An 18,463-nucleotide genomic window follows, 5' to 3' on the forward strand; every position below is an offset into this window, starting at 1 on the left:
GAACATAGAGATGGTGTACGGAAGCATGTAGGCGCCTACCACATTATGTCGCAACGACATGCATGGCATTCATTATTTCTTGAACAACGAACTACACAGTTACCCAGAACACGTAATTCGATACAGGACATCAAGATCTGTTCACAAAGAAGATGAGTCCCGGGCAAAATCGGACAATTGCCATATTATGTAGCAGTTCACTCTTCAGTCAAGTCGTCGAGCGACTCATATTGAGAGAGCTCTTCTGCAGTCATTCGATCCTTGAGCCATTCAAGAGTGGCATCAGTACCCTTGGCGACAATCTGCCACCGAGGAACACGGAAGCTATTTCCGGCGACCTCGAACCGTCTCAGGGCAGATCCATTACCCCAATTTCTGCTCGAGCCTTCTCCTCTCAGCAAGCCTAGCTTAGGTGGAAGCATGCCAATCTCATTATTTCCCACGTCTAATACCTGAAGACCTTGGGCGGCATCAAACTCCAAGCTGGTATATCGATTGTCTGCGGCCACAAATGCCACCAGGTTGGTGTAAGTGCGACGTACGGCAGGCACCTGGCCAGACAGGCGGTTGTAGGAAACATCCAGAAATGTCAGGGCTGGTGCCACAAGGTTTGTCAAGATGGGATCCAACGTAGTAAGGTTTGTAGCGCCTAGACTCAGGCTTTGAAGATTGGGAAGCGTAAGAGCTGAGGCGAAGAGTGTTGTGTTATCTAGTGGGTTGTTTGAAAGGTCGAGGTCTGTGAGAGTAGACGCCAGTAAACTAAGGGCAGATACCGGGAAATAAAGTAGCTCGTTGTGATGCAGATACAAACATCGCACGTCGCTTAAGTTAATTCGCCTTAACTCATCCAGCTCTAGCTCACGCATATCAGTGTAAGACCGATCGAGAACACCGCCAGGCTTGATCTGCCAAGCCGCCGTCTGAGCCGGGGTTTCTGGTGCCAATGTAAACTGGGTCGCGACAGAGCCCGCGTCATCGTCGGTATCCTGGGGCTCTGGTTCGCATCGGTTTCGCAAGTCGCGCTTCAGGTCTTCGGTGCCCATAGTCAGGTACTTGCGTTCGCGAAGGGGATTATTAGCCACTCGAAACGTGAACAGGCTCTCCATCAAGCCGATCTTGTCGTCCAATCTGGAGATATCATTGCCTGTGAAATCGACGTTTCGAACATTCTTCAAGTCAATGAAGCCTTCTGGGAGATTCGGAAGGCTGTTATCCTCGGCCGACAATGTCAGCAAGGCCTGCCAGGACGACAGATCCGGCAAGGACTGGATGCGATTGCAGCTAATTGCTAGAGTCCGGAGATTGGGCAGTTCCAAAGCCACGTTTTCGGCAAGCTTCACCAATGCATTATTGGCCACATCAAGAACCTGCAGTGCTTCGAGCTTATAGACCGAAGCTGGGATGAGTGTGCCTTTCAGTTTGTTCTTTGGGGCTCGAAGCTCCTTCAGAGAAAGCTGGCTTAAGGCTTTAAACTGTAATGAACTCAGCTGGTTACCACCAACATCCAAGACTCGAAGTGAGCTCAATTGTGACACTTCTGGAGGCAAGTCAGTGAGAGTGTTGTCATGCAAATCCAAAGTCTCCAGCATATTCAGGTTTTTGATCTCTGGTGTAAGAGTGCCTTCCAACCGATTCTTGGCCAGCTTAAGATCTTTCAGGGATACCAATTCCATAACGACCTGTAAATCGTTCATTTTGAGATTATTATTTGACAGATTCAAGGTGTGAAGTCTTCGTAATCTTCTGAAGCCTATCGGTAGAGATTGTAGCAGGTTACCGTGCAAGTCTAGCAGCTCAAGCCCGCCAAATTGGTTTCCCTTCTCGTCATCAGAATCCCCATCTAAATCGTGCGGGTCAATGTCAGGGAAAGCTTCTTCAGGAAGCTCCGTAAACTCGTTGTCGGCCGCAATGAACTTAACCAGGTCTACACTCTGGTACCACTCAGTAGTAGCATCAGGATCGAAGTCGTACATCGCCATAACTTCCTTGGGAAGTTCTTTCAGAGACATGGCTGCTATGTTGAGATGCCCAGAGGTTCTGCCTGTTTCAATGCGTTTTCGAAGAAGACCAATATTTGAATCCTGGGGGTTCTGTTTGAACGGATCTTCGGTGTTGAGCCGATCCCAGGCATCATTGGAAGACGAGGATTGCATGCGTTTCTGCGCTTCTGCTTTTCTTGCCGCCTTAGCTTTCGCGATGCTCTCTCTAAGGGCGCTTGAAGATTTTGAGACCTTCCTTGTTTCCAATTCTGACTGTTGCTCTGGCGTCAAGTCTGATGCCGTGGATCGTGCGGACGGTGACCGGGGGCCAACCGATGATTGCCTTGATGTTGGAAGCTTCGGCTGCGCTCTTCGTGTTTTCTTCACATCTAGGCTGGATAATGACGCATCCGGGCCCGATCCAGCGGCATTCATGTGGGTTTGAGTCAATGTTGGACGAGGCTTTGTCGTGATAGACGCCAGATTAGCGTTTCCCTTATGTCCGCTCATTCTCGTAGAGGGCAGCTTCAATTTCGATGGACTATTTGTAGTAGCCGGGGCATGGCCAGGATCACCCGATGCAGCATTCGTGGACAAAGACGGGCGAGGGCTGGATGGCAGCCGCATGGCAGAGGGCGGTCGTGCAAGATAATCGCCCCCGCTAGGTTGTCGAGATGAGGATCTGGATGGTGACCTTGAATAGCTAGTCATTGATGATGAGGGGCGTGATGGGGACCGCATCGGACTCGTTGCGCCATAGAAACTCGACTGTCTTCTACCTGGTCCTGGAGATGGCGGTATTCTTGAGAGTGTCTCGATTGTTCGTTCTGCAAGCGAAGGTCGCGTACGGCCTCGCGTTTCAGTATCTTCAATCAGGACAGCATCGCTCTCCGAATATGGAGCAGTATTCAAGTTTGTGCTGGCTTCGGACTTCGCACCCCCGCCCGCCCTTGTCTGGGACCCATCGAGTTTCCGAAGTCCGGCGGAGAGTTTCTGAGGTGCTTTGTATTTCGGCAGTGGTTTTTTGAACACATTATCTTCGGAAGGTCTGCGGAGCCTGTTCGCGTCCAGGCCCGAGTCGGTTTGTAGCTTCTCACGCGATGGCGAAGGTCGGAGGGGTTTGGAGGTTGCGGATGTTGTCGGCAAGGGGAGTCTTGATGCTAAGCGGGGAATGCCACTCGCTCGGGCAGGTGTTTTTGGTTGATTGTTCATCTTTGTACCAGGTTCGGGGAGTCTTTGACTATGATCGGCTGTGGGAGGAAGTTGAAAGGGGGCACTTTCACCACTATAGCAAGCTCATTGCCGCAAAGATATATCGACCTGGATGAAAATATATCGATCGATGATGTTCGGAAGTTGCCAAGGGGTCAAGCAGTCATGGTGGAGGTCAACCCTATTGTGACTTAAAGAGGGGGTTGGTCAATCGTCAGGTTGGCGCAGTGACCTCACAGTGTGCATGTTGTCCATAATATGGCTGTAATTATTGAATTGATTGTTTACCAGTTAATTTGTAAAACCGCCGCGGCTATTGCATATCCTGGTGCCTGAGGCTGCATATTCCCCTCACCTTTAAGGCACTCCCTTGGCACCGCCATAGCTCATACCTGCGAGTATTAATCAGACGAAACGTTCAGGTCCTGTTTAGGCACTTGAAGCATAGCTAATGAACGCAGTCTCTCATATAAGGACACTATTTAGCAATTTAATACAAGGGAATGAAATTGCTGTAGAGTCTTAGATGCACCTGTGAATCTATTGATACTTACTAGACCAAACATTCTTGAATCTTGGAGATGGGAGAAATAGCTCAAAAGTACCTCTCTTTACACCATCCACCCGATAGTATATATTCTTTCTTGATCTGATTAAGACATGAACCCAGGTAGAAGTCATTTTCAGTGTGACGTGATCAATATGTGTGGTATTCATGTGACTCCGATCAACAGAACATGCACTCTAAGGACTTAAAGGGACCCGGCTGGGCAAGAATAGATCCATCAAAGGCAGTACTAGAAGGCCTTTCGAGAAGAAAAGAAGAAGCCATGCTAGTCCAAGCTGCGGAAATTGCCAGGTCAGAGTCAAATCTAGGTTTCCAGCACAGTACTTCAAAGCTCAGGAATGATATCATTCCTAACCTCCGCCGGTGCATGCGATTGCTGCATTCCATGTCTTACTTAGCAGCCAGCTGTTCGATATATTCCACGGGCCAGACTCATCCTTGGAATACTGTCTGGCGAATGAATTGTGAGTGCGGCGTCGACAGACCTTACACTGTTATCAGCCAGTAGGTGCTTTGTGACCCGACTACCATCGGGCTCTGAGATCAAGACCATAGTAACTTGAGTACTCCGTACAGCTAGCTGGGCTCTGGGCTGGGTCTGTCGTCGGTTGCCTCAGCTACAATCAAAAGTGGCCCATGGGGTTTCGGTTGTTTACCTTTTGCAAGCGTCAGCGATCTCTGCTTAGCCCAAGCAGGAAAGGTGGCCTTTTAGCGCGCGGCTGGGCTCACGTGGGTGATGGTGGTTGGAGATGGTTGGTCGAGGCTGAGCATTGCAAGCGATGGTTCCCAGCCTCCTCCAATTGTGCGCCAACTTACGCTTGCAAACACCCTTAAGGCATCAATCCGGCCCCTTCCTCCTTGCTTCTCCTCATCATATCATCTCTTACGCCCACCCCCTCCCCTTCCCCCTCATCCATCAACTAGCTTCTTCATCGTCGCCCTTTCGTATACCTTATCGCGTGTACCTGCTTCATTCCTCTGATCTCCTTACTCCCGTTGACAGGCGCTTCCCACCAGCTTCCATACTATCGTCTCTTACATTGCTCTCCCCTGCCATAACTTACTGCCATACCCGGAGCGATCTGTTTCCGACTTCTTATCGCCAACTCCCATACTACTTGCGAAACGTGCCCGATCCGGCTATCGGTGATAAGCACATACATATTCCGTCGCAAAGCTGTTACTGCGACGAATCGCGCAACGCTTCCGTAGATTTGCCATCCCATTGCCATTGCATTCTTCCAGCCTGGTTATTCTGCCCACCCGCTCGACAACAGACTTCGTCTCGTCGCATCCTCGCACTCAACAAGGATATTGACGTCTCGCATGCGCTTGCGCCCGACCGCCTCACGCTAACTTCCGGCCCATTGCATTGAAGCTTTGCCCATACGGTCCTACATACAGACTGCGTCGGGCTTGGCTGCGAATGCAAAAACAGTTGCTTGCCTGCTTCCTGGATGCCATATCTTGACTATGTCACAAGAATTTGAGCGTCCGCTCTCGCAGGGATCGCTTGCGCCCCCAGTCGATATTTCAGGGCCTGCTACCCCGATTAAACGGGCAGTTCTATCCGCATCACCAGACTTGAGTGTCAAAGCTGGAAGCCAAGCTTCAAAATCCGACCAAAGCAAACTCCTCTCACCACCATCTCTACTTTCATCAGATATGACACCGCCCCCCTCATCCCAGATACCCGGAGCCCCTCTGCGGGAATCGAGGTCTCGATCAAGCTCATGCCTCGCATCCCCGCCCAATATCGAGAAGACCCTCTGTGTGGCATATGGTGCTTCGGAAAACCTTCCAACTGCCGATGAAATTGATAATGCGGACGAATTGAAGCTTCGCATGATCGCCAAAGACCTCCTAGGTGTAGCTCAGGAAGCCCGCATGTCAGCGCTCCATTTCAAATTGCAAAACAGTCTGCTCTCATTCACAAGTAACGAAGCGATCAAGCGTGCAGAGGTCGAGCATCAACTTGCGCGAAGGGAGGTTGAGATTCTTCAGAGTTCGGAATATCGCAGTCGCCAATGCCAGCATGAGATGAAACCGATACAGTCGATTTCGAATGAGGAGCTTGAGCTTTCTCTCAAGCGCAATCAGGAACTCGAGAGGGTTAATGCTACACTCGATCGAAGGCTTCGCCGAGCAAAAAAGCTTATCGAACAGGAGAGAAACACATCCGAGCTTTTAAGAGAAGAAAATAGAATGCTGAAGGACCGAATTCGCGACAACCGAAGACACTTCTCTCGGATGATCGAGCATGGTCCAATGTCTCCAAGTCCCCAGAATGAGGCCCACACTCCTCATAGAGGGGCAGTACCTCAGTTCGCCGACAACGGTGGTCATCGCTTGAACGGAACTGAAAGGCACGACCCCTTTGAAGCTCTTCTAGCAGCTCACCGCGTCCTCAACCAGGAGTCGCCAGCTGTCGCCTCGACCCCCGATAGACACCGCCATCATCGAGAGAATGCGAGTCGTCACATGCGCGGCGCTCACTCTTTGTCGTCTTTACCTATGACTCCATCCCATCCTCGGTTGACACACGATGAGGGTCAAACTCATACCCCAGGGACATATTCTTCTGATGATCGTCGTGATCGAGACAGTACCATTTCGGCATCTGACATTGAAGAAGCCGAAACCGAGGAAGATGTCCCCGCTGCAGGAACAGGGACTGCCTCTAGTAGCGTGCACCGCCGCAGTCAGTTCAGCAACCATCCAGAGGGTCGAGGCATGGCAAGTGCTGCAAAATCGAGTACGTTGCTGCAAACAAAGCTGTTTGGCCAAGTGAGGAAGCCCGGCGTTGATCGGCCCCTCAGTAAAAATCTCAAACGCAAGGCAAGTTTTGATGGTGCGACCCCGAAGAGATCAAAAGCGGAGGAGAGGGTGGGTCTCGGTATTGGCACCTGGAACAACTAGACCAAGCAGTACCCGTGCACAACGGCAAAGCGTCGCTGTTTCTGCCAAACCTGAACCTTTATCAGAACTAGTGTCCTGTCGTCAACGACATGAGAGACGCCTTCCTATGTCGACGCGGATGGTCTGATTGCGTTATACCTTGCTTTCTGCATATGAGCCTTTCTCCCAGGACATGGAAAAGTGATGAGCTACGACATTCAAAGAAATGACGAAAAAGACTGGTCTTATTTAAGAGCAGCTTGTTTCCCTGTGTGATCTTATCTGCCCCGGATTTTGTCTTCGATATTTTTGCGTTGGCTTTTCGAGCATATCCTGTGAGCGACTAGGTACTCTTATTTTAGGAGTTATTGATCAATTTAGCGAAAGTTAGAGATGAATGAAATTCAAATTGAACCGAGCTGGAGCACATTGGCAATGACATCTTAAATGGTATACCAGTGAAGACTGGGGATGGTGGAGGTAGTTCATCAAGGTATGTAGACACTGAGACAGGTCGTCTGACTAAGCAAGAAAGACAGAAATGGCAGAAGGAAGTGAGTGGTACTGTGAGGTATCAAAAAGGGAAAACAGGGTAAATTATATGATGAGCAGTGAAGTGTCGGGTCACAACCATGACACAAATATGACTTCTTGATCACCAATAGTTCATGTTCCATAACAAGAGCAGTGTCTACTGGGGGATTAAAGCGATCCAAAGTCACTGGGAATTGCGGTTCGGAAAAGGCGGAGACGAAGGCGGACAAGAGGACGAGCCTTCCGGATTGGGTAAGCAGGGTAGGGCTCGCTAAGCGAGGCGATGCGGCTCTGCGCGGGTTAGCCACACCAAAAAAAGTTCCACCTAATATTGAGGCGAGGAGTCTTGAGATACGACCAGCAACCACCCACGACGACGACGACAATCTCCCGGCCTTGATCCCCATCCGTCACAATGGTGCGTTATGCGTCCCTCGCGATAGTCTATCGATCAATCACGATGATCATGGGCTTTTTCCCCCTGTCTCTCGACGTTGGTTTCTCGACACGGTGAATGCTGATGGATTTGTTCTTGGTGTGATATAGGCGATCAAGCACAACAACCAGATTCTCAACCAGCGTGAGTAATGCACCCGCCATACGGAGCGAAGAGTACAGGGCGAGCGAGAGAGGGATGGAGACGATGAGAAGGGGAAAAAAAATACACCGGATGATGGACGACGAACTGGGTCAAATCGAATGTATCATGGACTGATGGAATTTTTTCTCTATCTCAGACTTCCACAAGGACTGGCAGCGTCGTGTCCGCGTGCACTTCGACCAGGTACGCTCTTCCTTCTCTACGATCCAATATTACGATTCTATGGATCGCAATTCGCCTTGATACGAACGACATGGGAAAAGCGAGGATCGCTGAGAAAAGATGGTGTGGACTGACTTTTTTTCTTTCTGGTTTATAGCCTGGCCGCAAGCACCGCCGTCGTGAGGCTCGTCTCGCTAAGGCTGCCGCCGTTGCTCCTCGTCCGGTTGACAAGCTGCGCCCCGTTGTGCGCTGCCCTACTATCAAGTACAACCGCCGTGTTCGGGCTGGTCGTGGTTTCACCCTTGCTGAGCTGAAGGTAAAGAGACACTCCTACGAATCCCGGAGCGAAGAAGGTTGAAAGGGGGGGGGTGTGGCTTGGAACTGTCCAATTCGACCTGGGGACCCCAGCGCCACGCACATGAAGGAATAAAATTCAGGATCCAAAGGCTTACACATTTTGGTTTCACACCCGAACAGGAAGCTGGTATCCCCAAGAAGCTCGCTCCCACCGTCGGCATCGCCGTTGACCACCGCCGTGTCAACTACTCCAAGGAGTCCCTCGTCGCCAATGTCGCCCGCCTCAAGGACTACAAGGCTCGCCTGATCCTCTTCCCCCGCAAGAGCGGTCAGTTCAAGAAGCTCGACTCTTCTGCCGAGGAGGTAAACGCCGCCAAGGCTGCCTTCGCTGAGGGCAAGACCGAGGGCTTCGTCACCCGCGTCAACCCCACCCTCCCCATCAAGAACGTCTCCGCCGCCGAGGCCGTCACCGAGGTCAAGCGCGACGACCTCCCCAAGGGTGAGGAGGCTGCCTACCGCCGCCTCCGTGAGGCCCGCTCCGAGGCCCGCTACAAGGGTGCCCGTGAGAAGCGTGCTAAGGCCAAGGCTGAGGAGGAGTCTGCTGCCAAGAAATAAATGTGATTCACTACTAATGATGATTGGGTCGATTTTCAAGTCGGGGATTAGTCTACTGTGGCATGGCGTGGCTCCTCTTTTTCCTCTCTTACCTTTGTCCTTAACTTAAAAAGCTTCCCAAACACCTCGAAATGCAAATGTCCCAAGTTCATGCCCCACCACTACGACTTTCGATCTTTTGTGATGGTCTTCTTCCCCAGACTTCGGTTGTCATCAGAAGTTTTATTTTTTCCTCCTCCACCAGAAATCACATCAAGACCTTGCAGATACCCCCCCCCCAAACCACATCAGAATTACCTACATGTTTTTCCTGATCTGACGAGTAGACGGCAGAGGTCAATATCACGGTCTTTCCACCGGGTTGTATATCTTGTAGAAACCCTGCCACGGTCTAGTGCATCCTACTTTGCGAGTCTAGGTACGTGCTCGATAGCGAACGTAAGTGGAGAACATATGGGCCCAGATCGCTCTCTGTGAAGAAAACCTACCCTGTCAAAAATGTACGGGCTTAAGAAAGGAAGATTTGCTGCTGTCATTCATCCTTGATTATGGGCACACATGCCGGGGATTGAAAGCTTGCATTGGATCCGCTCTCCCTATCACACCCGGCCCAGCAGCCTATCGTATTGCAAATTAAACCGTTTCACTGTTACCTCTCCACAACATAGTTTCCCTTCAAAACGGCCCGTGGTATAACCCGTGCTCCAAACCTAACCCAAACAAGTAGAAACTCCTAGATTCGAAGAAATGAAACGCGCCCAAACCTTAGCACGCAACAACGCCACACGCATGGATTCAATCAAACGCCATAGACATAGATGCGTGTGAACACACTTGATCATTACCTGACCATTGTTAAGCCCGTAGGCGCCGATAACTCTATGCTGCATCATGCGCGGAACCATGATCGAGTTCGTCACTATCTCCAAAGAGAACTTTCACGACGCACTCCGTAGCACGCAAGATGGCGCCGGTCTGGATCTCGCTTGAGTCGCCGGTGACTCCTTCAGGCTGGCTGTCTAATTTCTCCATCAACATAGTATGAAATAGCTTTTTACACTCTTGCTCGACTTTCCGGCCAGGAGCCCCGTCGGAGGTGATGCTCGAAATGCTGATCCCGGGGACAAGCTGGGGTTCGCTTGACCATTCGTCGATTCTCAACTCACAGGAGAGGAGCAGACTCAGGCGTCTGGCCTTCGATTCAAAGAGTATAGACGTTCGCTCGAGGTGAGGCAGAATGCGTCGCAGATCAGGCGTGCTTTGCTTGTCGGAGCCCGGTGGTGGGGAGGCACTGGGCCTCCTATGGCCAGGGATCAAATCTGCATGTTGCTCCTCCATCTGTGACCACAGTTGTGCCCGTGATATCACAGCTTCCCAGTACCGATTGATTCCCCAGCAAAGTCCCGTGACGTCAAGTCTCAGGAGCGGGTTGGCGAGTCGGATCTCCGTCCAATGCTGTAAGGATGCGGGCATTCCGGCCTTGGCGGTTTGAATTGCAGTTGATACTCTTATTGAGACCAGGGTTTGTGTCTGTGGATTGGCGTCATACGTAACGGCTACATTTAAGCGATTGGAAGGGAACGGATGCGGCGCGGTAAAAGTTAAAACATGTCTCTCCAGGGGGGGCTCAGTTGTGGTTGCTGGGACAAGCTCTGAGAATGCGGTAAGGCCCAAGGGTGCGAAAGCTGTGAGATAAGGTTTCTTGTGGGCATGTTCGTCCAGCGCAAACGGATTGATCGGTAGTGTATCTTCAGTCGGTGGTGGGGGGGCCTTCGTAGCGAACGGAAGCAAAGCCGAGATAAGAGACGAAATCGATGCCGCGGTTGGTCGAGGACCAGATGGCGCTGTTTCTGTGGGGTGAGCGGATGATAGCAGGGTACTAGAACCGGTCAGTGATGCTCTTGCAGCCATTGTCAGGAGGAGCATACATTAACTTTGATAAGTCACGTTCGGTGTGTTCATCGCCCTGGCTCAACTCCTTTGACCAATCTTCCAATTCGGCAATTTCCTTCTTGAGTTGTTCTATCTCGTCAGAGAGCTCATTCCTCAGCTTTCGCTTTTTCAGGATGTGCTCCGGGAACGACTCCCAATCCATGGTCGGTCCCGATTCCGTCATGTCGTCCGCCTCTCCATAGTTGACGCTCCTCAATCTCGATGGCGTCTGCTCAGGATTGTCCGTCGTTCGTCGTCTCCCCCATTTTGCTTGTTGTGAACTAGGGCTGCTGCTCAAAAGCCCCTTTGAGCGTCCCGGTGGCGGTTCCAGCCCCAGTTGTGTCGGTGTCGGCGGAAGATCTGGCTCTTCGAGTATCTCCTGTAAAGAAGGCTGACTGAGGTCCCCGGTGACGTCCAAATCCCCGGTTACGCTACCCAGCTCCGATGTCAGTTGGTCATCTGGCGTGTTGATGTGTCGCGGCTCCTCGATACTCCGCTGCGTCGAAGCGGGGGACCCAAAAGCCAAATCAGAGGCGCTTATTCGAGTAGAGACTCGCCTCGGGGGTGCAGCAAAGACATTGAGCCCGCCGGATAGTCGCGGCGACGGCTTCGTCTTCTTGGGAGGCTGTAGTGGACTGCCAGACGAAGTCAATGATGGTCTGAGAGCCTTTCGGTCTCTCAAGCCGACAGCCCGCGCATCCGCCTTAGTCGGTTTGGGTGGGCTTCGCACGGGCGATCTGCTCAGCGCGCGTTCGAGGAGAGTGGGATGTGCTCTTGCTAAGCTGGCTCTTGTCGATGCCTGGAACGAGGCACGCTCGTTCGTTTGTGGTTGCGCGACATTCGGTGGAGGAGGGGGATTGCTCATTTGCGACGTGCTGACACCAACAGCTACTGGATTGCTCCGCACAGGTGTCTCTCGGGGTGCGATACAAGCGCTGAAATAACCACCCTTTCTGGTATTTATCGATGCTGTGGAAAGGAACAAGAAAAAAGTCTGCGTGTAAGAAACGAACCGAGCTGAAGGTAGATTGAACCGGTGTTTACATGCGCCCAGTCCGGCGGGCGGACGGTAAACCAAGCGATTGTCGGGAAAAAGCTGTTTGCACTGTTTGCCTGCATACAATCGATTCGACTGAAGGGACCTTATGACATAACCGACCGCATCGGCGATCCTCGAGTTCCTCTTTCTGCCTGCTTTTCTTTCCCCTCCTCCGTCGACACACCAGAACAAATGGAATGCCCCTTCCTGACTCTCGCGCCATCCCTCGCGCGAACAACAACAACAACAGCAGCAGCAGCAGCAATCCGCAGCAGTAGCAGCAATAATATACGTGGATTGCCCCAAATTGCGCCTTTCATAATCAGACAACAACATGCGTTCTCCTTCTCCGCTCGCCGCTTAGCCACGCATGACAATGCCGCCGCTCTGCGCAACGGAATGGTCAAGGCAGGCGAGAACGGCACTACGCAAGCGCAACCACTTGCCGGCTACTACCACGATATTCTCTCGACCCGCTCCCCCTACGACCGGCAGACCGTTCCTCCCCGGCTACAATCCCGCGAGCCAGCCGAGGAACCGGTCCCCCCAACGAAGAAGCCCCAGACACCGGAGGAGAAAATGGCCATAGTCTTCGGGACCCGTCTCGCAGGCCCCGGCCGAGCCTCGCGCTACGACCCCGGGGCCGCGCCGGACGCGACCTGGAGAACCGTGAACGGGGTCGCGATCCCCCCGCGTCCGGAGGAACCCGACAACTGCTGCATGAGCGGCTGCGTTCACTGCGTGTGGGACGACTATCGGGACGAGTTGGAAGAATGGGCCGCGCGGCTTGCGCAGGCGAAGGCAAAGGGCTCGCCCGCAACAAGCGACGGCAAGGACCAGCGCCAGACGCCGAGGTCCGAGGTCAACGCCGCCAGCGGCAGTATGGACGACGACGGCGGGGGCAGTGAAACGAAATGGACGCTGCCGGATCCCAATGAGGATCTGTTTGCCAATATCCCCGTCGGGATCCGGGAGTTCATGAAGACGGAGAAGAAGTTGAAGCGAAAACACCAAGAGGAAGCCCACACGTGAGACAATTGATGAAAGACTTTTTACGCCTCTCCCGATCCCTCCCTCTTCCTTTAGACGATGATTATACCCTGTCTCCCATGGTTTTGTGTGCGTGTGTGTGCGTGTGCGTGTGTTTGTGTATATATATTAAGTATATAGATGTTTTTAGAGCCTTCCGGACGTGCGTGAGGTGTATATAAACCACTATGGTAGTAACAAGATGATCCTTCAATAAAATTCCTTGACGCATAGTATCAGTAACTGCGATATCACCCCAAACATACAGTCCACGGTACATGCGCAAACCGACAATAATTTACTCTACATAGAGCATGCAAAAACATACTTCAATTCTGCAGTATAAAGGAATCCCAACTCAATCAAACCTTATCACCAAAAGATTGAAAAGCGGTGAAGAACCCCCAGTCCCCCAATATGGGTTCTGCCCGAATCTGCCGCCTCGCTATCGCAAAAAAAAGTTCAATATGAATTAAACGCAGCTCTCTCGGAAAATCAAACCCAGAAGGGCACCCTCATTGACCTTACGAGCCGAATAATCAGATCAGAAACACTCTTCCCAGGATGTCAATATCACAATTGGAAACAGACATCATCCTCAACAAGGCCAATGTCGCACTGGCCCGTAGCCAGCGGCTTGTCGCATCATGGCTCCCAGCTCCGACGGCGGAGGACCAAGCCAATGTGAAATCCGAAGAGGAGTTGCAGCGCGAAGAGGATGAGATATTCACGGCGGTCCCAGAAACGTAAACGAACCCCTTCCCCAGCCAAAATACCGTTGACTTGAGAAAACGTGTTTCCTCTCGCGAGGTATATCTTGGTTCGTGTCGCTGACCTCTTGATTCTGGGCGGGGAGAATTACAGGCTCGGAGTTGGAGCGCCTTTGCCGACGAAAGCCGCGGATGGAAGTTGGAATCGCACGGAATTGGACTCAAATGACAAATTACGGAAACAGCTTCTCGGTCGCAATTATCAGAAAGTCATGGCGGCCAAGGCCAATGCAAAGATGGGGGCCTCCTCCGCTGGTACCGCTACAGGCCGACCGTCGGTGAAGGTGGCGTCGTCCGGCGCCGGTCACGGGGCTGACCAGGAAGATGACGATGAGGAGGAAGGTCGCCTGGCTCTTATTGGCAGAAAGAATAACTCGTCTTCAAGGAAGAGGAAAGCAGATGCCCCTCCTCAACAAACCCGGGGAGAAACCGAAAACATGAGCTCCGAGGCCAAGGCGACAGATGTTGGTGGCGACGACAAACTAGAAAGCGGTCCATCGCAACCCTCATCTGGCCGAAGAGGTAGAAAAAAGGGCACAAGCTTTTTGGATGAGATTTTGGCCGAACGGTCGAAGAAGAGAAAGAAGAGGTGATTACTAGGTACGTGTTTCGGTAATCGACCACTCTTGTGTACATAGGCATAAACCAAACACAATATTGATACCCGCTCGATCTGGTGGCATACCATATATCAAGCAAACACTGACCTCGACCAATGTTCGTTCGTTTGTTCTTGGCTTAGTGATCATATCGATATACTCAGCATAGCCGACACAAACCAGTCTTTGCCTAGTGTGGAAGTTGAATTCTGTACATTGTCTTAGTCAAATAGTCACTATAGATTCATCTCTAAATTAGTGTCCCCAAGCAGTATTCTGTTCCACTCAACCCAGGGTATATAGTATAAATAAACAGAAGTGGCCCAATTAGCCTGAAATGCTCGAGTATGCATGGCCACCAATCGATTGACTGGGAGAACCAGCGGTGTGAACTATGGGAATCGATAGTGATAATCCCAAAGTGTTTGGTGTAGGTAAAACCACCAATGATGCATGCTGTCCAAGCAGTGTAAGAGGTTAGCAAAATTGAAGAAACACCCTGCGCAAAAGTAATAGGCTACAAACGAGCCCAGCCCCTCTTTCCCACACCCCTATGAATGATTGTACAAAAGAATGCTCCGACCCAATTGAATTATCGAAAGAGCGTGTAAGAGAGATATGAAAGATTACAGGCAGAGTGATGCCCCCGTTGCGCAGACTTGGCCAGTGTACGATGGGGAGGGACTGGTGTATTTGTTGTCTTTTTCCAAATCGTTTTTCTTTCCGAGCGTCTGCGCCACACTCGAAGATGAATTAGGGAGACTGTATCGAGAAATTGAGTTCGTTACAGTCGCATACTATGATGATCTCGAGAAGCTGCCTGAGAGCGCTGCCTGAAACAAAACCGAAACTTTGTGCGTCTCGTGGTCTACTCGAGCCGCTTCCGCTTCCGATCGTCCGCCATCGCATGCTGGTCTTCGTCCGGTCGCTCAGCCGTATCGGCGGGGTTGAGAAGTGAATGAACATTGCTTGCCATGCTGGAGCGCCGTGTTGCAGGGAGGGACATTTCGTGGCGAGGGAACCTGGGACCTAGGGGCCACCCATTATCGGCGGGAACAGTTTGATCGGGGTGCAAGGGAGGAGTCGCATGACGAGTGCTCTCCTGTAGGCGCCGTGGGGCGCCCATTTCGTATTGCGCCAACACATCGCGTACTTGCTGCTCACTTGAGGTCGGAGTTCGGTGTCGCGACGGCGACCAGGGATTCGCCGCATGAGTGGGCAAATGAGTCGAAGGGAATGGCGACACTCCCGGTGGCGGCCAGCCATGCTGTCTGATATCGGCTGAAGTATGGCGACGAGTGAGGTTGGGGCCTGGAGGAGACGAGACCGAAGATAGGGGATGAGGCACAGGCTGTTGTGGGGTGACCACAGCCGGCACCTGGGGGCGGCTGTAGTTCGGGGAGGAATGCCCGGCCCCGATCGAACCGAAGCGACGGGGGGAAGCAGCCAAATGTGGGGGAACAGGAGGGCGAATCATGTTGGGCCGAGACGGATTCTCCATCATCGAAGGACGACGTCCATCCTCCTGAGGGATTTGACGCGGGGACAACGGCGGGCCGGGTTCGACAGAGATGTTGGCAACGTAAGGCTGGCGGACTGATAGGTAAGGATCCTGAGAGTGCTCGAGAGACCGCACGGCATCTAAATGCTTCTCTAGCTCGGCTTGCATGCCGGTCACTGCTACAGGTTAGGTCACCCGGATTTCAAGGACTCAAGGCGACGAAGCTCACCATCCCGATACAAGATGCTTTCGCGATCAGGAATCATCCCTTGAAGGAATCGGGAAATCGAATGTGTCCACTATTCCGAAACCGAGATCAGTACTGCCTTCGCCGCATAGCTGGCATAGAATTTGGAATGATCGGGCCCACGCACATGATAACAACGGATCAAACTTTCCGCCATCGATTGGCATCGCGCATTGAGCGCCACGTTCCCTTCTTCGGCGCGCGTGAGACGGGCATGCATATCGAACATTGAATGTTCCAGGTTCATCAAGCGTGCTTCAGTGGCATCCGGAACAGGCTCAGCTGGCGTGCCCGGTTGCGAGGCAGCTTTGTGGCCTGGAAATGAATCGCGATGAATCAACGCATGGCGGGATGCGCGTCGCTTAATTTCACGCAAGCCGACAAGATCGCCACGCTTGAAGTTGCCATTTCCGTGCTTGAATTCCCAGAGAGCAGAATCCGGAGACCCAGTATGAAAGACGTCGCTCACTGGTGTCCAATGACATCAGTAACGGTGCACCCCTCCATCTTCAGCCTGGACCAGCATACCTTTGTGAAATCCATACATATTCAATTGCCGGACGAATGAGGATATATTGGTGTGCTTGAAGTACTGGCTGCATAGATCGGTCAGCGCCTCCTCTCATTTGTAGGATAGATCCGGCGCGCTGGAGTAGGAAGACTCACGCGAGTACTTTGGAGAATTCAGAGGTGGGCGACATAACGAAGCTATCATTGGTATTGGACCACGATATTAGGTGTTGAATGCTGGGATCTTCGAGCATACTACTCATTTGATTGTCAGTGTGCGAACCCAGAGAACATGGAGTAGCATCTCTGATGGAGACAAAGACGATTGAGCTGGACGGCTGACGTACTTGTAAAGCTTGTGGATGAAAGCTGTTTGAACGACCTTTGGCTGCTGCGCGGCGGCCGCGGCACCGATTGCCTGATTAGGGCCTAGATGATGGTGATTCACACTCTGCGAGTCGGCCGAGCTGTTAGGAGCGGTCGTGGTAGTGATGTTGAGGTTCGTGCCCGTTCGATCGCTATCGGGGCTGCTGTGGATGGGGGGCGCAGGGCCCGGGGCTGGAGGTGTGACATCCATGGGATCACCGTTCGATTGGAAGGATGTTGGAACGACGGAGGAGAGGACAGGGATCTTTCGGACTTTGCCCGGCGCATCGGTGGCAGCAGTAGCAGGAGGAGCAGCGAGAAGGGAGTTCCTGGAGGGAAGATCGGCGAGGCTGCTGCTCATCTCGCGCGGTAAAAGTCTAGAGGAAAAGAGAACAGGAGCAAGAGGAGGCGGCGGCGGCGACGGAGGAGTAGGTGGTGGAGGAGGAGGAGGAGGGGGGGGGAGGTAGAAACGAAGGACGGGTGACCGAGAGATAGACCGGCAGGAAGAGAAAGACCCAGCAAAATTCAATGCTGCTTTTCGTATTCTGGTCTTCCTTCCTTCCAGTCTAATGATAAGGTTGGGTGCCTTTTTTTCGTTATTTTCTGTCAGGCTTCTGGGTTTCTGTTGAACCATGTAATTGAGAGAGGAAGAAAAAAAGGAAGAAGTTGAGGTTGCCCTGTGGGGCGGGTTTAGTGTGAAAAGGCAGATGGCGATAGGAGGAAAGGAACAATAGTAGATTGGGCAATAAGAGAACTAGATTTGAAGAGAGGAAAAGGGGAGGGAGGGAAGAGGGAAAAGAGAAATTGAAATTTAAATTACAGAGGGAGAAAGAAATAGATCGAGGGAATGGTGTAAATAGTGGTAAGGGTAAATAGATGAATTATATTGATGATGATGAGGATGATGATGATTTACAAGCCCATAGAGACGAACGAGACAGAGAAACTGCGAGACTGCAAGACCGCGAGACCGCAAGATAGAGAGAGAGAGACAAGAGGGAGAAAAAAGAGGGTCTGGGCCGAACGGACTGGAACTGAGGATCAACACTTCTTCAAAAGTCTCTCCGCTGCCTCAATCATCCTGGGCTTGTTCCATTGGTCGACCCTAGCTTTGCTGGCCTATTTTCAGTTCAGTTTTCAGTTTTCGGGTTTCTTTTTCTTTTCTTTTCCCCCCCGTTTCTTCTCAATCGATTTTTCCTGAAATTTTGCTCGAGGCTCATTCTGCTGGTCAGTCCGTTGGATGGATGCTTCTCGTGTCCGTACATAGCTTCCTCGGTGGAGCTCAAAAGCAAGAGAAGAGAACCCCCGTGGATGGTCAACGAGTCTCGTTGTCTCGTGTTGCTTGCTGGTTTCCATTCGATGTCATATCATCTTCAATACTAGGTACTGAGGACTTCCTCTCCCTTTCCTCTCTTCCCTTCTGAAACCCTTAGGATATGAAGGGATATACTGGACTGGACAGCAGTGCGACGAGGACGAAGAGGAGTGAGTCCCTGAAAACGATCAGGGACGAGGCGTCGTGGAAGGGGGCCAGAAGACGATCAGATCTGCAGCGCAGGCTGCTTGTTCCGTTGGAACTAGCATAATTTAAAGTCACAGTTGTA

General features: G+C 51.8%; 7 protein-coding genes across 7 annotated transcripts; 4 read left to right on the forward strand and 3 right to left on the reverse strand.

Moving 5' to 3' along the window:
- Window positions 1–122: 122 nt before the first annotated feature.
- On the reverse strand, window positions 123–3,322 carry BO95DRAFT_401212 (uncharacterized protein). The gene has a single exon (XM_025583860.1). The coding sequence runs from the start codon at window positions 3,189–3,191 to the stop codon at window positions 198–200; it is 2,994 nt and encodes a 997-aa protein (XP_025436570.1). The 5' UTR covers window positions 3,192–3,322; the 3' UTR covers window positions 123–197.
- Window positions 3,323–5,232: 1,910 nt separating this feature from the next.
- BO95DRAFT_376534 (uncharacterized protein) lies at window positions 5,233–6,678 on the forward strand (the record flags this gene model as incomplete). Its single annotated transcript, XM_025583213.1, has 1 exon — window positions 5,233–6,678. The coding sequence occupies one exon, from the start codon at window positions 5,233–5,235 to the stop codon at window positions 6,676–6,678; it is 1,446 nt and encodes a 481-aa protein (XP_025436571.1).
- A 928-nt stretch (window positions 6,679–7,606) lies between these two features.
- Window positions 7,607–8,866, forward strand: BO95DRAFT_457712 (60S ribosomal protein eL13; the record flags this gene model as incomplete). The annotated part of the gene is made up of 5 exons (XM_025588495.1): window positions 7,607–7,609; window positions 7,738–7,771; window positions 7,929–7,975; window positions 8,112–8,270; window positions 8,432–8,866. The coding sequence occupies 5 exons, from the start codon at window positions 7,607–7,609 to the stop codon at window positions 8,864–8,866; spliced, it is 678 nt and encodes a 225-aa protein (XP_025436572.1).
- A 561-nt stretch (window positions 8,867–9,427) lies between these two features.
- On the reverse strand, window positions 9,428–11,825 carry BO95DRAFT_519039 (uncharacterized protein). Its single transcript, XM_025592005.1, has 2 exons — window positions 10,795–11,825; window positions 9,428–10,745 (listed from the first exon to the last, which is right to left on the reverse strand). Exons 1-2 carry the CDS (start codon window positions 11,661–11,663, stop codon window positions 9,746–9,748), a joined length of 1,869 nt encoding a protein of 622 aa, XP_025436573.1. The 5' UTR covers window positions 11,664–11,825; the 3' UTR covers window positions 9,428–9,745.
- A 172-nt stretch (window positions 11,826–11,997) lies between these two features.
- On the forward strand, window positions 11,998–13,075 carry BO95DRAFT_448253 (oxidoreductase-like domain-containing protein). Its single transcript, XM_025587807.1, has one exon. The coding sequence runs from the start codon at window positions 12,030–12,032 to the stop codon at window positions 12,867–12,869; it is 840 nt and encodes a 279-aa protein (XP_025436574.1). The 5' UTR covers window positions 11,998–12,029; the 3' UTR covers window positions 12,870–13,075.
- Window positions 13,076–13,343: 268 nt separating this feature from the next.
- Window positions 13,344–14,345, forward strand: BO95DRAFT_425609 (DUF3245 domain-containing protein). The gene is made up of 2 exons (XM_025584715.1): window positions 13,344–13,612; window positions 13,731–14,345. Exons 1-2 carry the CDS (start codon window positions 13,431–13,433, stop codon window positions 14,227–14,229), a joined length of 681 nt encoding a protein of 226 aa, XP_025436575.1. The 5' UTR covers window positions 13,344–13,430; the 3' UTR covers window positions 14,230–14,345.
- A 758-nt stretch (window positions 14,346–15,103) lies between these two features.
- Window positions 15,104–17,220, reverse strand: BO95DRAFT_469152 (HSF-type DNA-binding domain protein; the record flags this gene model as incomplete). The annotated part of the gene is made up of 6 exons (XM_025589419.1): window positions 15,104–15,912; window positions 15,966–16,035; window positions 16,111–16,451; window positions 16,512–16,579; window positions 16,650–16,748; window positions 16,841–17,220. The coding sequence occupies 6 exons, from the start codon at window positions 17,218–17,220 to the stop codon at window positions 15,104–15,106; spliced, it is 1,767 nt and encodes a 588-aa protein (XP_025436576.1).
- Window positions 17,221–18,463: the final 1,243 nt, after the last annotated feature.

The sequence above is a fragment of the Aspergillus brunneoviolaceus genome (genome assembly GCF_003184695.1).
Source record: "Aspergillus brunneoviolaceus CBS 621.78 unplaced genomic scaffold BO95scaffold_112, whole genome shotgun sequence".
Taxonomy (NCBI): Eukaryota; Fungi; Ascomycota; class Eurotiomycetes; order Eurotiales; family Aspergillaceae; genus Aspergillus; species Aspergillus brunneoviolaceus.

What these genes read in the sequence shown, in the direction of transcription:
- BO95DRAFT_401212 (XM_025583860.1), bottom strand. Translation starts at nt 3,191, where the DNA reads ATGAACAATCAACCAAAAACACCTGCCCGAGCGAGTGGCATTCCCCGC.
- BO95DRAFT_519039 (XM_025592005.1), bottom strand. Translation starts at nt 11,663, where the DNA reads ATGAGCAATCCCCCTCCTCCACCGAATGTCGCGCAACCACAAACGAAC. An exon ending in CGTGACTTATCAAAGTTAAT is followed by an intron (nt 10,746 to 10,794) that starts GTATGCTCCTCC and finishes GACCGGTTCTAG; the next exon opens with TACCCTGCTATCATCCGCTC.
- BO95DRAFT_448253 (XM_025587807.1), top strand. Translation starts at nt 12,030, where the DNA reads ATGGAATGCCCCTTCCTGACTCTCGCGCCATCCCTCGCGCGAACAACA.
- BO95DRAFT_425609 (XM_025584715.1), top strand. Translation starts at nt 13,431, where the DNA reads ATGTCAATATCACAATTGGAAACAGACATCATCCTCAACAAGGCCAAT. An exon ending in TTCACGGCGGTCCCAGAAAC is followed by an intron (nt 13,613 to 13,730) that starts GTAAACGAACCC and finishes GGAGAATTACAG; the next exon opens with GCTCGGAGTTGGAGCGCCTT.